General features: G+C 36.7%; 1 protein-coding gene across 2 annotated transcripts in view; it reads right to left on the reverse strand.

Moving 5' to 3' along the window:
• LOC132907090 (tRNA dimethylallyltransferase) overlaps positions 1-16,984 on the reverse strand; it is a 120,298-nt gene that overhangs the window by 70,328 nt on the left and 32,986 nt on the right. For both annotated transcript variants that reach the window (XM_060959845.1, XM_060959846.1), the window contains exons 2-3: positions 14,408-14,548; positions 13,421-13,695 (exon numbers count right to left, since the gene is read on the reverse strand). In XM_060959845.1, coding sequence (XP_060815828.1) covers positions 13,421-13,695; positions 14,408-14,548 — 416 coding nt within the window. The remainder of the gene's footprint in view (positions 1-13,420; positions 13,696-14,407; positions 14,549-16,984) is intronic.

Raw genomic sequence — 16,984 nt, forward strand, 5'->3', positions numbered from 1 at the left:
CTTTTGTAAAACATGACACGATTCGTCCTCACAGAAAAGCTTCATGAATATAACTTTGTTTTCCTCTATTTAATCGCTAACTTATATTCACAATCTCAATTTACATGTTTGGATAATCGGCGGATCAAGGAATCGATTTCCGTGTAATCGACACTCTGGATAATCGGTGTCCACGTAATCCGCGTCAGGATAGTCAGCGTTCCACCGCATTATTATTTTAAACAGGATATAAAATGACTTCTAACCGTAACGTACGAGCTTCGAGCAAGTGGTTTTTATACGCACTGTGAGTTTTTAATAAACCATAAGTGCTTTCATAAGACCATCATTAAGTAACTAATCCAATTCCTGGCAGCTTCGACATCTTGATTTAAGAAACAACAAAGAAATTATCTTTTCGTCCATGTATCACGTTCGTTATAAACGAAATTAAATTGATAAACTTCAACCTATAATTAATAAACACATTATAAACTGAAATTAAACTACATTTTGTTGCTCTATTGGTAGACTAAAGTATCGAATATTGATCTTGCTATTCGTAATAAAGTTATCCCGCAACATTCCTCTTTATTTTCCCCTTTAATCGTAAATCTCACCGATAATTAGGAAACTCGCGTGGAAAAACGGAAACAGAAAAGGGTTAGAGTCAGACATCTACGTTATAATTCTCGTAACGAATACAAACGTCGTGAATGGGTCGGTCAAAAGTCATGACAAAGGAAATGTTACGCAGAGAGACTGGGTTCTTTTTTGGCCGTCGATGAAAATGTGCACGAAACTTATTCGTCTTTGCCACATACTATAAGAAGAGGTTAAGAATCACGAGACAGAGACATGGTGGTTAAGCGACGACGCGAAAGACGAGGAGAAAAAGAGAAAGGGACAGAGAGAGAACGATCGGGTAAGTTGGGAAAGAAGCGTGAAAGGATCACTGGGCGTGTCCAGACAGATCGAATCGAAAACCCGCTGCTTTATTAAGGCAGCGGGGTCAATGCTGAAACACCGGCTGCGATAAAGACAGGGCATTCCCTTTACTACTCGAACTTAAGCCCGTATTACGCGAGCGAAACTTTCACGCGTCGATCCATCACACGTTTCTTCCATGCACACCATTACAATTCGCTCTTTACCTTCTATATTGACCTATATCGCCTATGTATATGTTATTCTGCTGTTTGTTTAAGGAAAAGGACAAATAATTATTATTCCATTCCTTTTTACTCGATTAAAATCTATCTCTAAATATTTTTAACTAATCTGTACGTAGGTGATTGTTTGAGTAATTATCCAACATAAATGAAGATGAACCGAGAAAATCTCAAATTTTTTTTTTTTTATTTTATTTTGGTTTTTACAATTTGTCCTGATGGACATTTGGTAAAGTGTTATATCTAAATAAATAAAAAAAATAAAATAAAATAAATATAGCATGTGGGTGGCTACCCCCAACGGGATGCCAGCTTCGTGTTTTCTAAGTTATATCTTTTATGAGGTCTATTGGGTGTTTCCTTTTTAGTCTTCTTGCGATGTTTGTTGTGTTGCACGTTTCAGCTGCCAGCTGGTTCAGAAAATCTCAAATCACCGAATAATTCAACAATTCGCGAGAGAAAATGGTGAAGATCGAGTTGAGGTCAAACGAGATGAGAATAAAGACTCGAGTGATTTGGTAGTGTCGCGAGGTAAAGACTTTATCTACTAACATTCGGTTTCACTGCGAGGTTTCGCGACTCCGTGTACCAACATCGGCCTCTGTGTGCTATCTGCTTGGCGCTAATCAAATACCGCGATCTACATAATTTGTTTAGGAGTGGCTATAAATCATTGAACCAGCTGGCAGCTTATCTCGAGTGCTGATTCAGTGAAATTAGTATTGCTTGGCCTCGGTTGCTCGTTCCTTCTCGTATCTGAATCAGGTCGATGCCCCAGCGATCTTGCGACGATACAACAGAGATCTTAAAAAAGATTCTCGAGTCCTTGAGTTTCGTAACAATTCGACTCGAACTCGCGTCACTTCCGTTTGCGACTGATCTTCGACGGTATCATCGATGTTGGAGAAAGCATTGTGAAAACCAACCACTATGAATCTTTCATTCTGCCGTTGTTGGTATAGGTCAAAATATATTATGTGTCGATACGACCAAAATGATGAAAATACTTAGCAATTTCAATTTTCAAATTTCAAATTTAAAACTATACGTAACGATTTACATAAAACATTATTCATATATATGTAAATATAAATGGAGAATAATTTCTCCGTAAAACAGAAATGGTTAAAAGATGCAGAAGCATGTAGCCAAAGAGACATTTCACGAAACACGCTTCGGTGTAAAAGATCAAAGATTCCGATAATATGTATCCGGTTTTCGTGCTTCGACCAATCCTATTATGCTAATTAGAATTCATCACGTCGTATAAACACCGTTGTATCTGAATTCCGGCGTTTGCGCGATAATTAACGCCGACAAAATTAAAACGATATAGGAGGAAAGAAGAAAATGTGGGTAAAAGTGATATCCCTTTTATGTAATAGCGTAAGTGAGTCACTTAACCTTCTTCGAATCGATATTAACGCGAAACTGGCTCTGGCTGGTCCTTAAAGTGTTCCAAATAAAGTTAAATGGGGTACAGTAACAATTAGCTCTTTATGCTGAAACCGTGAATTATGTCAGAAATTCGGTAACTCCGGAGGTTGTTTCGGATGGCATCGCGGACGAATAAACCGTACGGACCACCTGCTAACAAAAGTCGGATTTATAGCCTCTGTTTCAAGAAAATTCATCGTGCTCCCTTTCGGCCGATCTTTTGATCGTTTCAAGGCTGTCAACTTTGGTCGTGAAACGCCATCGTAGTCCACGGAGAAAATGAGAACGACCGCGAGGATTCGGAAGCGAAGAGGGTGAAAACAATGAAACGCTTCTACCATGTTATGCCGGAAACTGGCACGGTGACATTTGGGAACACTTGGAATTAACCCATTTGTTATATTTATCTTATACATATATAACCGTTAATATTTTTATAAAATAATAAAAAAAACTAACGATTATAAATGGATGTATAACATACCTTTTATGATATACAACAAATCAGAGATTTGAGGTTTCCTCGGTCTGGAAGAGAATTGCAATGATATTGTAATCCTTTTGTTTCTCAATAAGATTATCGTGAAAAATCCGTGGCTACGATAATTGGGTAAATTAAACAGAATCAAAGTGTATATACGTCATGTTTCTTAAATAATTAATGGGACATTTCCAATTGCAATTCTTTTTTCAGTTAATTTACATTATCGTGAATCCTATCTTATTAATATTATGACTATGAGCGGGAATTTCCAAGAGTCGTTTAATATCTGTGTCGACGCTAATTTCTTCGTCTATATTTTCTTAACGTTCCACTCATTTTGATAAATTTTATACATACCCAAAGCCTTCAATGTTTCTTTTACTACATCGTAACTCCTACTTTTAAGACCAACGTCTTCTTCACCGTATCCCTATATCACTTTTCCGCCATTAAAAGTGTACGAAATAAGTTTCTATCACTTACAACAATCTTTACGCTTCTCGTAAACTTCATGCTGCTTTCGTGTAATCAACTTGGAGCAATCATAAAAAAGCGTAACGCATTTCGAGCACAAATACGATTGGTAAAAACAATAAACAACCTTGAAGGAACGATCACCGTATGTTTTAGCCTCGCGAAAACAGAGCCCGTGTTTCACGTAAAATTAATGGAACGTGTCGTTTCCGGAAGAAAGTACCCATCGGGCGCCAGGAAGTCGTGACACGGCCCTATCGCACCACGTTGCTCATGTACAATCTTACACACACGTGTAAATACGTGAACGATATACAACGAGACGAAATATATTTTTAAACAGTCGCCAGACTTATTGTTTCGGCAGTAGACAACCGTCTGGAAAATCGTTAGGTATTGTGTTAGTATGCCCGAATATATTTCTATATGATTTCGATTATTTTGAAAACTTGTAAGTAAAATTAACGACACAAAAAGGATTGACCGAAGTTGTAGAAAGTTTCCGATCGAAACTGTGTCCCTTTTGCCAACCAAGGCCGGAAAGGAAGAACTGAAGCACGTTTTCCCATTGTTTCCGATGCGTACCCCAGACAGGTACGACCTAACAATCGTGACTTTAGGAAAATTTCCGGTGGGTCAAAAGGAATTTGGAAACGTAAAATTTAATTTTTGTACGAAAAACTATATGCATAAAATTACAGTCGTAAATTTTTTCAAATTGTCGCAAAAATAATGAGAAAACACGAATGCCGGACAATTTCATATTGGGATCGCTCGATGTAGAATTTAATTAATGAACTAAAAATGGAGGGTCAGTCATGTGGGTAATCTTCCGGTAAAAATTTCAGTCCCAGTTCGTCCCTGACCAGATACGATATGTGTTTGGTACGACGGGAAAGACACGATTAAGTACATGGTTGTTCGATCAATGCTCAGATGTCACGACTCAAAGTACGCAGGTCGGAACACCCGATGACATATTTATATCGATAGCACGAGTATGCGTGTAAATTGATAATCGTGCAGAGGAGAAGATACGTTGTCTCTTAACAATACCGATTTAAATAATCATTAAGTACCGATATATATGGTAAAGTAATTGAGACAGCGAATATGTGGGTAAAATGATTCGTTTGAAAATGAAAATAAAGATTCAAGTTCCAAAATTGAAATTGAAATTCAATTCAAAATCGGAGTTGATATAATAGAAGGTTATCAATTATTCCTACTATTTATTATTTTACGTTCGCATATATAGTAGCTGAGATTCAAATTAACGAATTCAGTAATAAATTAATGAAGTTCATATAAATAGAGTTCTATCGTACCAAGAGTAAGAAATCTATAATAAGGCTCAAACATTCAAAATTAATTACCTCTATTCAAATACTATAAATACACTTACATTTCTAGATCGTATTTGCCGTCAGACATTAAAATAACAAAATAAAGAATTCACAACATAATCAAATATGTACATGTGTATATCGAGCAGAAATTAAAACTGTTCACCGTACAAAATTACGCTCGTGCATTTTCTCTGTGCTTTAGCGATTCGGTCTTGAGCACGCTTCTTAAGAATTCTAAAATATTGCTAATGTTACCACTTGCTAAGAGGCAACCACCCGAGTCGGTTGGTGGCTTAAAAAATGTATCAGCTTTCGCCGTGGAAAAAATAGCTCCATAACGGTCTACCTTCCTTGTTTTTTGCTCCCTTCGTTCAGTTCATAAAACAAAATGCGCCCAAAGATGCCGTATGATTAAACAAGAAGCTAACGACTTTAAATCGTCTTGCAAGCTACCCAAACGCTCGCCGCATGATAATGATCGGACACGGAAAAAAGATCGGCGAGGATACGTTGTTTCGTGGAACAATAATGCTAACCTTCTGAAATAACGTCTTGTTACGTTCGAAAAATTTGATACAAAGAATAATTTCGCGAAACATCAACACTATGTTTCAACTTTCGTTAAGCTCGTTAGAAAAATGCGCATCTTTCACGTAACATAAGAGATATAACTTAAAAAAAACGAAGCTGGCACCCCGCTGGGGGTAGCCACCCACATGCTATATTTATTTTTATTTTATTTTTTTTTTTTTCACCAATAAGATATAACACTTTACCAAATGTCCATAAGGACAAATTGTAAAATAACCAAAATAAAATAAAAAAAAAAAAATCTTTCACGTAACATAAAAGATATAACTTAGAATAAACGAAGCTGGCACCTCGCTGGGGGTAGCCACCCACATGCTATATTTATTTTTATTTTTTTTTTTTTTTCACCAATAAGATATAACACTTTACCAAATGTCCATAAGGACAAATTGTAAAAAACCAAAATAAAATAAAAAAAAAATCTTTCACGTAGATAGAATCATCTTGTTTGCATTTTAACAAACAGAAAGATTTTTCGGATCTTACTGGATATCACAATTTATAGAATTATCGTGCCTTTATGGATCTTCTATTGTGAATATTAAAAGTACAGAGATAGACCAATAATTTAACAAACAATGTACAAAGGCAACGGAACTAAATTTTGGTATGTTAGGTTCGTCAAAAAGAGGATAAAGGCTGACTTTCTCTCAAAAAGAGTTCTTGGACGAGACTTCTACATATTTCAACAATAAGTCCCATCTTTTTTTTCGTTAGATCGGCCATTCTCCACTGAAAAATGTTCGAAAACGACGATTAAACAAACAATCTCGACCAGCTGCAGGCAATCTACGACAGCATAACATATTTCTTGGCCGAATAGAAGCCAAATACAAAGGAAAATTCGACACCTGGCCCTTGGCCTGACCTGACCTGAGCTCGAGGCGTTCTATGAAACCAGTCACATCTTTCCACCAAGGAAAACGAAACCTTTTCCATGGACCTTCCGGCAGAGAAGATTTAGCGTTAGCAGCTGCCAGTGACCATATTGTGAAAGTGTAGCAGTTGCCTAGAAATGTACTTGCCCTACCCTAATTGGCCATTGCCGACCATTCCGTCCATTCGAGGTTCTGTTGCGTCGCGATAAAAATCAAACAGCCTTGGCCGTGCTACTACGTTGCCATGATTTTTATTTTCCTTTCTCCAATTTGAACAATCTGACTGAATTATCTATGCAGAAGAACAATTTTTGCAAACGACATGTTATTTGAAGAGAATGATTTATCATCCGAGATAAGACTCGTAAATGGACCTACCATATTTCAATCTTATTGCTTTTAGAGGGAAATGGATCTGATCTACGTCTATTTGCTGAATTTTGATTTATTTCCATGCAAAAATTCGTTTCGAAGAATTTTTTTAATTAACCGATAGTCGCATAAGCTACTTTAATGAATTATTAGCGGCTCGGTTGAAATCATCGGGTGAGTTCCATAATGTTTGGATAATGTTTATAATCTGAATTAAAATTACTGAAAACTAAATAAGAATAACCGACGAAGACCATAGATTTCAATCTACGAATTAAATTAGAATTTTGCAATCGAAATGAACGCTCGATATTTAACGATATTAATTAAATGTTATTTAATTACAATAATCAAGATCTGCTTATGCAGACCATCGCGTGGCAACCTCTAATAACGCCAGCAATTTCGCGTCATTCTTGGCCAGTGTCGAATTAAACAGTTTAAACGATTCAAAGGGACTTCTTCCTCTTCCGCAACAGTTTCACGCAAATACGCGAGGGTATCTTTAGTCAAGATGCGATCTTCTTCGAGCCTACAAATTTATATCCTGGGAAAGTTATTACGCAGGCTGACAGCTGGCCATCGCGCGAATGCGCTTCTACCGCTCTTAATATCACAGATGATAGCAGAGGAAAGAAGAGCAGGTGGAATCAACTCGACTTTCCTTTCCTTTCCTTCTTACTTTCAGGGTGTGTCGGCCATGTTTCTATAAACTTGTATCTCTGAAATTGTGCGAGATAAAACCTTGCAATTTTTTAGCAGTTATTCGATAGAAAGGGATCCCTTAACTTTCTGTAGAAGAGCTTTTTTTCAGAACATACCAGGACGATGGATTGGAAGTTAGTTTCGAAATTTAAAACCCTGGAGACCAATGATGCTACGTGTGCACATGTTTCGAAGAGGAATTTTATGTCAATCGGTATTCAAAAAGACGTCAGAGAAATTATATCGCGCAGAAGTAAAATAATGAAGAAAAGTGTGTAAAAATTGAAATCGATACTTATTTGCAGTCTAATACTCTACTCGACTGTTATTAAGTCTACACGACTCTGAATTTCTTACGAGTGACGAATTTTGAAAATATCGATAAATGAAAAATTTCAATATTTTTATAATTCCTCTCTCTCTCTCTCTCTCTCTCTCTATATATATATATATATATATATATATATATATATATATATATATATATATATATTTTCTTTGTTTCAGCTTTGTTTCACACTTTTTCAATATAACTGTAAAATGGAGAGAAAGGTCTCATTTCGATCAAGGGGCGTAACCAATCGTGTTCGCTCTCGCGATGTGTGAGCGGAGAAGGTAAATTGATTACGGGTGATTGATCGTGATTTTTTAATGTATTTACGCACAAAACTGTTGAGCGTGTGTGTATGTAATGTGTGCAGAGGTAACGACGTTGTCGTCACGATACTTTACACGAAGCGATGTACAACGATATAGCGATTTAGCTTGACTTTTTTTGAGATACGATCGCAATTATTCCGAAAATACGCTGTTTAAACATTTTTAATAACTCGTATCCTCCCTTCCATTCCACGTTGTGTCTTTGAAAGCGGTACCTGGACTCTGTGCTATGTGAGAATGTGCGTGGAGACGGTGAAATGTGCATACCCCTGGAATTTTCGAGAGGCTAAGAGAGAACCGTTAAGTCGGTCGTCGAAAGATCGTTTGAAAACTCCATGGTTTATGGCAAGGCCTCGGATATCGAGCTATTATGGAAAAGTTTTTTTTTTTTTTATTTTATTTTGGTTATTTTACAATTTGTCCTTGTGGACATTTGGTAAAGTGTTATATCTTGTTGGTGAAGAAAAAAATATAATAAAAAAATAAATATAGCATGTGGACGGCTACCCCCAGCGGGGTGCCAGCTTCGTTTTTACTAAGTTATATCTTTTATGAGGTCTATTATGGAAAAGTGCCGCGAAAAAATGAAAAATATATGGATTTTGCAAATCCGTTAAATTACTCACATGCCATCTGAGCGCTAGCAAACAAACGATCGTAGCGCTAAAATTCTAATCCTGAAAAGTAGCGACTGTTCTTGATCGTGGCATAAACCTGATTTAATAAAATCCTCGATACATCGCGGTATAACACCCAACAATAACTAATACAATAATGTTAGTAGAGACTCGTAGCAATGCTAATAAAATTTGAACAAGTTTCGTATAACACACGCAATATCATAAAAGATATAACCTAGCAAACACGAAGATGGCACCCCGCTGGGGGTAGCCACCCACATGCTATATTTTATTTTTATTTATTTTTTTTTTACCAATAAGATATAATACTTCACCAAATGTCCTTCAGAACAAATTGTAAAAACCAAAATAAACTAAAAAAAAAAAAAAAAGAAACACGCAATATATTCATCAAAGGTGTCTACAAATGTTCGTATACTTTTGCGAGTCTGTGTATATTGTGTGTCAAATCAATGTTTGAAAATAACATGTCCTTCGAATAATCTGACCGATTAAACTACTTTTTACATATGACGACCATGCAAATCCCGTTTTAAAACAAGATCAACGACTTTCAAAAAACTTTCTCACTAAAAATAATATGCCTGATACTTGGTCCGGTTCTCTCGATTTGTGTCCATTTCTTTCCGATATTCGCGATTATTGCGTAACGCGTGCGAACGGTATCAAAAACCGCAACTCTCGAGCCAGGACGAATTCGAAAGTCAATTTTACGGGAGACAGAGCCCTTTTTGCATAATGCGTGCATACGATCTGTCTGCGGCTACGCCTGCGACCGCGAAACCGATGCTCATTCTGTTCGCTTATGAGCACGCTTAATTAAAACATAGTTTGACCAAAAGATAATGGAGGAGAGACAGATTATTATTATCGTCATTATTACAATTTTAAACGGGTCGCAGCTCGTTTGTAAGATAGCATCTGTATCGCCAAGGAAACCGTCCAACCACGAGAATAATTTCCATCGACATCGACCGAAGGAAACGCAATTACCATAATTAACCACGCAATTTGCGAAAGGGTGACTAGTGTGTCGAATGACAAATTAGCAACAAGAACCGCTTTTAATTCTGCACGACTCGGAAAACATTGCAGACGAAACGATAAGGATAAGAATTTGCACCTTAATCTCCTTTTTACATTCAAAAAAGGGTAGGAGATTTCTTTAGGTATAAATTTACTTTTTGAATGTTTGCAATGTATTTATGGGGAAATTTAAAGGTAAAAAAACTCTGCAGAAAGCATAGAAAATATATAAAATATCGAAAGTTAAGTAGTTATTAGTAATATTTAGTAAAGTAGCGGTAAAGAAATATTTAATAAATTAAACAAACTTTCAATTAGATTCTTCTTCTTCGCTCGTATTCATAAAATTAGGAATTTGCATAAACCGTCGCAGTCTGATTAGTTATACGATGTATCGAAAATTTCCTCAAATATTCAACGATAAGCATTTCTCGATAAGGAAGATGTACCGGCGAATGTACAAATACATCGAATTAAGTAACACGAAAAGTAGGACAGAAAATTATATAACGTCTGATCGAAAGGCCAGAATATGAAATACGTATGCTTCTTTCTTGTTAACTCGAACAGATATAATCTAGAAATCAAATTTTATTTATAATGCAATAAAAACTACACGCACACACACACACACACACAACTACAGAGTGAAAACTATTTTATCGTTCTTTAAAACACAACATATAAAACAATTCCTAAAAATAAGAAAGAAAAATACTTACACCTACACAGGCTAGGATCTATGACATAGGATATAGACACACAGAAATGAACAAAATTTCTCATAATTACATCGATAATATAAGCTAAGTTAGGAGAATCAGAGGATTACGATACGTTACAATAAGATAATTGTTATATGGCAAAATTTAACATTAGTTACACACAACACGTAGTATATCAAACAAAACGAACACAACAGAAGATGCTGTAGGTCGTAGCTACTAAACGCAAGTAGCAGACTATTCAGAAATTCGCAAATCGAATTGCTTTGAACGGTTCGTTCTGGCGAGTTATGCGCGCTGATTTATCGGCAACGGAACGTACAAACGAGACAAGCATCGAAAATCAATCGCTGAAAGCGTCGTTTTCAATAGAGCCGGTTCGAGAGACGCCGCAACCTTGGCAAGCAATTCGCGACTAAAGGTTTCACGCAATTACCCGGCCGGGCAGGCAGTCGCGCACAGGTAATTTGCATCTCTCCGAGACTAAGAAAACATAATTACCGTAATTTATCACGGGATTCGTCGCGTGATAAACAGAACGAGCGTCGTGGCCTGAATTACGATATCGTTCCGCAAGAGGGGAACAGCCAAACGAACCGGCCTGAAATTCCGTCTTTTCCCTCGAAATTCCCCGCCACGATTTATATACGACCGAACATCCTTGTAACCGGCGATCGTTATCAGATGTCACGAATCGTTATCCGATCGCGTGAAGCCTTTAAGCTGCATCCTCACTGAAACAACTGCCAGCAACTTTATGCTTCTTGTTCGATGTTGCATATTTCAAGCAGTACTCGACAAATATCAATTTTTAAAATGAATATTTTATTTGCAGCGAAGCGACGTAATCAGAGTTACAGTATGTTATAGTATAGAGCATATTACATCGCGATAACTGACGATAGAAAGTTTCCCGCTGTTGTTTCAGTGAGGATGCAGCTTTAGATCCACGCTCGTTACCCTCCGATTCTCTCGGCCTGGTTAAGTAGCGACTTTTATTTACGATTCCAGCATTTAGCGGGACATCGATTTATCGACCGACCGTTTGGATACCACACGTGGATTCGATAAGGTATAAAATCTGTTCGATCGAAATCGTAGCACCGTAAGACGATTTCGTGATACCGTTTATCGTGCAACTAGGTTATCTAACAGTGACACAAGTCGATTGCTTTCTTACCTTGTTGGTCTATCTTTTCTTCTGTTATTATTAATTAAATGTATATTTCTTCTGTTATTAATAGATGTTCACGTGATACGTGATACGTGAACACCCGTAGCTTAGCTATTAGTTAATACGGTAGGTATATTTTTCTATCACGGTTATCTATCAACGAATTCTATATAGAGATCTCTATTCCTTTTTACTTAAACATCTGTTATCTAAACGATGACAAATACCATTTATCGCCAACAAAAATATATTGAAGTGTCAACTCTACGAATTACATGGAAAAGTACATTTAATAAACTATTGATTCCGTACTATGAGGGTTAACTAAGAGCACACAATGTTACATGGCCAGAAGGATCGGTTATTCAATTGGAGGGATAATAGTGCTCGAAATTAATCCGTTCACAGACCTTGCTTATCTTTATCAAGGCTAGCGCAACCGGTTCATTCTGGTACAATCGACCAGTAAGTTAAAAATCGGGACTACATAAATGAGAATTCTATCGACCGTGTTTCAAAAGAACATTGTAGAGAAAATCCAATTCTAATCTGGCTAGATAACGTGTTTGCAATCAAGATTCATGTATGATAAAACGCGAGCATTTAATAAGAGTTAAATTACGAGTGGCAGATCGGTAAAAAGATATAATTTTTGGAAAATAACAAGATTGGTTACATTTTACATCGAACGATTTGTACAATGTTTAAATAAAAATAATTTCCTTTAATTTCATGAAAATCTTGACACAGTTTAATACGACGATTAATTAATTATACAAAAATCAATACTATTCGATAAGCTAATTGATGTCGATAAGCCAAATATTTGGTTAAACTATTTGCGAGATATTTAAAGTCTTGTGAATTTCAAATGTTTATCAGCTAGGAATTCGATCGATGAAATTAAAGTACCTTATTAAATATGGAATGCGACATGTATCAAGACCGACAAAGGCCATTAACACGAGAAAAATGAATATCTCTTTAGCGACAGATTATGCGGACGAGGACACGTTTCGTAAGGCTGTAACGTACTAAAGAACCGAACCGACGTGTTTCTTATTTCTTTTTCGTTCTTTATAACTTCGTGAAGAGTACTGAAGCGAAGATGATTGAAATTTGAAGTTAATTCAGGTGTGAAGTAGAATTTAAAGACATTTATACTGGACTGAAATTTGTACCATTAGATCGTGGTAACAAAATTCGGACACAAAATTACATGCGAAATAGTTAACAAAAAGTAAGCTGTTTTGGACGAGCGTAATATATTTGCAAGATGAAAGAAATTTTGTAAATTAGTTTCTCTAGCAGATATCGAAAAGGGAGATTATTTTGATAAACGTTTAGCCGATTACTCGATAAACGTGTAATTTTAATAGGTTCATAAAGTAGGACGATCAAGGCGATTCCAACACACGACGCTATTTTTCGACGGAAATATTTATTAAATGTATTATAACGACGAAAAGTTAATTGCATAAATAAAAGTGAATGAAACGTAGCTAAATGCTGAAAAATTAAAATTCCTAACACGATAATCTGTTGATTCTTACGATCAAACAGTTCATTTAGAAAACAGTTTTTATAACATCATCACTCTCCCCTACTTTTCACTTTATGAAATTGATCAACGTAGCTTCCGAACAGCTTACATTACGCTTTTATCTATTTGATCGATACAATAAATTAATACTTTGGTACTAACTAGATCTAATAATTGTACACAGTGTAGTAAATGTATTAAACTACTCACCGAATGATCTTTCTCCTATTGTTCGAATGAAATCGCTTGGCCATTTCCGGATCAACTCGGACCAGCTCCTCGTAGAGTTCCTGGTTGGTTTTCGTGGTCGACCGATCATATTCTATCTTCATCTTTTTCGAGCATGACACATTCTCTTCGTCCGATTGACCATCTTTCTTCATGTCTATCGAATCTATTAGAACTTTCCAAAGTATAGACTCTATGTAATAGTTGGTCCCACCGACGATGATCGGGAGCTTCTTTCTCGCTTGTAGATCGTTGATCTAGATCGACCAAAGAAGAAGAGTAACGTTCGAAGAAGGCTAAAAGCTGGAGTGCAACGTGGATCGAATATCGGTAGAGGGACCAGAGGGACCGTGGCATATTACAGCTATATCATGGCTCTCCTCGTGGTATCGTTCGGCTTCGTCCAAATATTTCCATTTTTCGAAGCGTTCTCGTTTTGAAAAAAAAAAAAACGTGATGCTCGTTTCAACGTTGGATAAACTAGACGTTGAAGAGGGTTGGAGACAAAAGGGGAGCGAGCCGATTTCGCGAAACTACCAAGAACTATCATGTCAAAATGCTGGCGCGAATATTAATCCCGCGGAAAATGTAAATACAGAAACATAGTTCGAGAGATTCGCAACGCGGCGTCGACATTTTCACGAGCTGCTTCTTAATTATTACGCACAATAGCTAGACGACGATGGTATTCGAGCGATATCGCATTCCACAGACGGTTTTTTTCCTCCTTTCGCTTTTTCTTTTTATTCCTAGATTCTGGTTTTTGAGGAACGACGCGTATTTCGAAAGTTGCTAAGCTGTCGCGGTTCGGCAGATCGTTTGTGTTTTAGCGAATTTTGGAAACGTTAAATTTCCGTGCAACGAGTTTTCGTATATATGATATTTGATACACGCTCTGACATTAGTTTTGGGAAATTTTTAATATGTATCGTGATTGATAACGAACGTGATGGAAAAAGGAAAAATTACAATGGGTATAGCCATGTCCCTGAATTGTACCACCGAGTAATTATGTTTCAGGGGATCTAGAATATCCAGCATGTGATGTGGTGCCATTTTCTTTTCCTCTTCTGTTACTTTCGCGGTGATAATGTCGAGACCTCTGTACACCTGTAAATTAATACAGAGATCTTGTATCGGTAGAAATTTCATGGAAATAATAGAAATCCTATACTTTGGATATTTCTCTGAAAGAATTCATTTATATTTACAAATTATCTTTCTTGAATATTTAGTAATAACAAATTTAGTAATAATTTCCTCGAATTATAAGAAATACTATTAAAAACTAAATACCGATTTAAAAAGTAGACAGTTAAAAAAGTAACGTACATACGTAGTTTCCACAACTAAAGGACGAAACGATCTATTATAGTATTATCTTCGTTGGACTGAATTTGGTCCAGAAATATTTAACTTGAACATGCCACAGTAAATTTCCTATACAGAATCGAACTTATCTATTCATCAAATTCTCCCAAAATTTTTCGCATCGATGATGGATAAAGATCCTTGAAATTCCTAGAACTCGTGGTTCGATCGTATTGAACGTGTCATGCGAATCGAACCTATCTATTCACCAAATTCTATCTATTCCCAAAATTGTTCGCATTGATGATGGATAAAGATCCTTGAAATTCCTGAATCTCGTGGTTCGATCGTATTGAACGTGTCATGCGAATCGAACCTATCTATTCACCAAATTCTATCTATTCCCAAAATTGTTCGCATCGATGATGGATAAAGATCCTTGAAATTCCTGAATCTCGTGGTTCGATCCTATTGAACGTGTCGTGCGAATCGAACCTATCTATTCACCAAATTCTATCTATTCCCAAAATTGTTCGCATCGATGATGGATAAAGATCCTTGAAATTCCTAGAACTCGTGGTTCGATCCTATTGAACGTGTCATGCGAATCGAACCTATCTATTCACCAAATTTTATCTATTCCCAAAATTTTTCGCATCGATGATGGATAAAGATCCTTGAAATTCCCGAATCTCGTGGTTCGATCGTATTGAACGTGTCATGCGAATCGAACCTATTTATTCACCAAATTCTATCTATTCCCAAAATTGTTCGCATCGATGATGGATAAAGATCCTTGAAATTCCTGAATCTCGTGGTTCGATCCTATTGAACGTGTCATGCGAATCGAACCTATCTATTCACCAAATTCTATCTATTCCCAAAATTGTTCGCATCGATGATGGATAAAGATCCTTGAAATTCCTGAATCTCGTGGTTCGATCCTATTGAACGTGTCATGCGAATCGAACCTATCTATTCACCAAATTCTATCTATTCCCAAAATTGTTCGCATCGATGATGGATAAAGATCCTTGAAATTCCTAGAACTCGTGGTTTGATCCTATTGAACGTGTCATGCGAATCGAACCTATCTATTCACCAAATTCTATCTATTCCCAAAATTGTTCGCATCGATGATGGATAAAGATCCTTGAAATTCCTAGAACTCGTGGTTTGATCCTATTGAACGTGTCATGCGAATCGAACCTATCTATTCACCAAATTCTATCTATTCCCAAAATTGTTCGCATCGATGATGGATAAAGATCCTTGAAATTCCCGAATCTCGTGGTTCGATCGTATTGAACGTGTCATGCGAATCGAACCTATTTATTCACCAAATTCTATCTATTCCCAAAATTGTTCGCATCGATGATGGATAAAGATCCTTGAAATTCCTGAATCTCGTGGTTCGATCCTATTGAACGTGTCATGCGAATCGAACCTATCTATTCACCAAATTCTATCTATTCCCAAAATTGTTCGCATCGATGATGGATAAAGATCCTTGAAATTCCTGAATCTCGTGGTTCGATCCTATTGAACGTGTCATGCGAATCGAACCTATCTATTCACCAAATTCTATCTATTCCCAAAATTGTTCGCATCGATGATGGATAAAGATCCTTGAAATTCCTGAATCTCGTGGTTCGATCGTATTGAACGTGTCACGCGAATCGAAACGTCGAAACCGTGGAGATTGTATCTCGACGCTCGGTTTCATCAGCCGTGGAACGAAGTTGAAGATAAGTGAAATGTAGAAAGCCGAATCAGGAAATGTCAAAGCCCGTGTCATGCTAGTTATCAACGTTACCAAACCCGGCCGCTGTCAGGTCGTTTCATTCTTTCTTACGATACGTAAGTGTCACTGTTGGACAACGAAGATAAAATAAAAAGGAAATTGTGAGAAACGGATAACGCGCGGATTATTTCTTATCTTTCAGCGACTACAGACTTCACGTTTTCGACAAAAAAAAAAAAAGAGAGAGAGAGAGAGAAAACGGTTCAACATCACCGTGTAAGAAAAAGAAAATCGAAGCTGAAATAAGCACAGAATTTACAGCAATTAAAACATCTGTTTTCGTTTAAGCGTGTTAAACGTTCGGATGAGGTAATGACGGCGGTGACATTTTATGCTGCATGGATTTACACGTTTTGGATGGCTGCATGTTTACGCAATTTATCTTGAATCGAAACAAAGTTTAAAAAGGCTAGAGGAAACAGAGATTAAGG

Source organism: Bombus pascuorum, chromosome 5 (genome assembly GCF_905332965.1).
Source record: "Bombus pascuorum chromosome 5, iyBomPasc1.1, whole genome shotgun sequence".
Lineage (NCBI taxonomy): Eukaryota > Metazoa > Arthropoda > Insecta > Hymenoptera > Apidae > Bombus > Bombus pascuorum.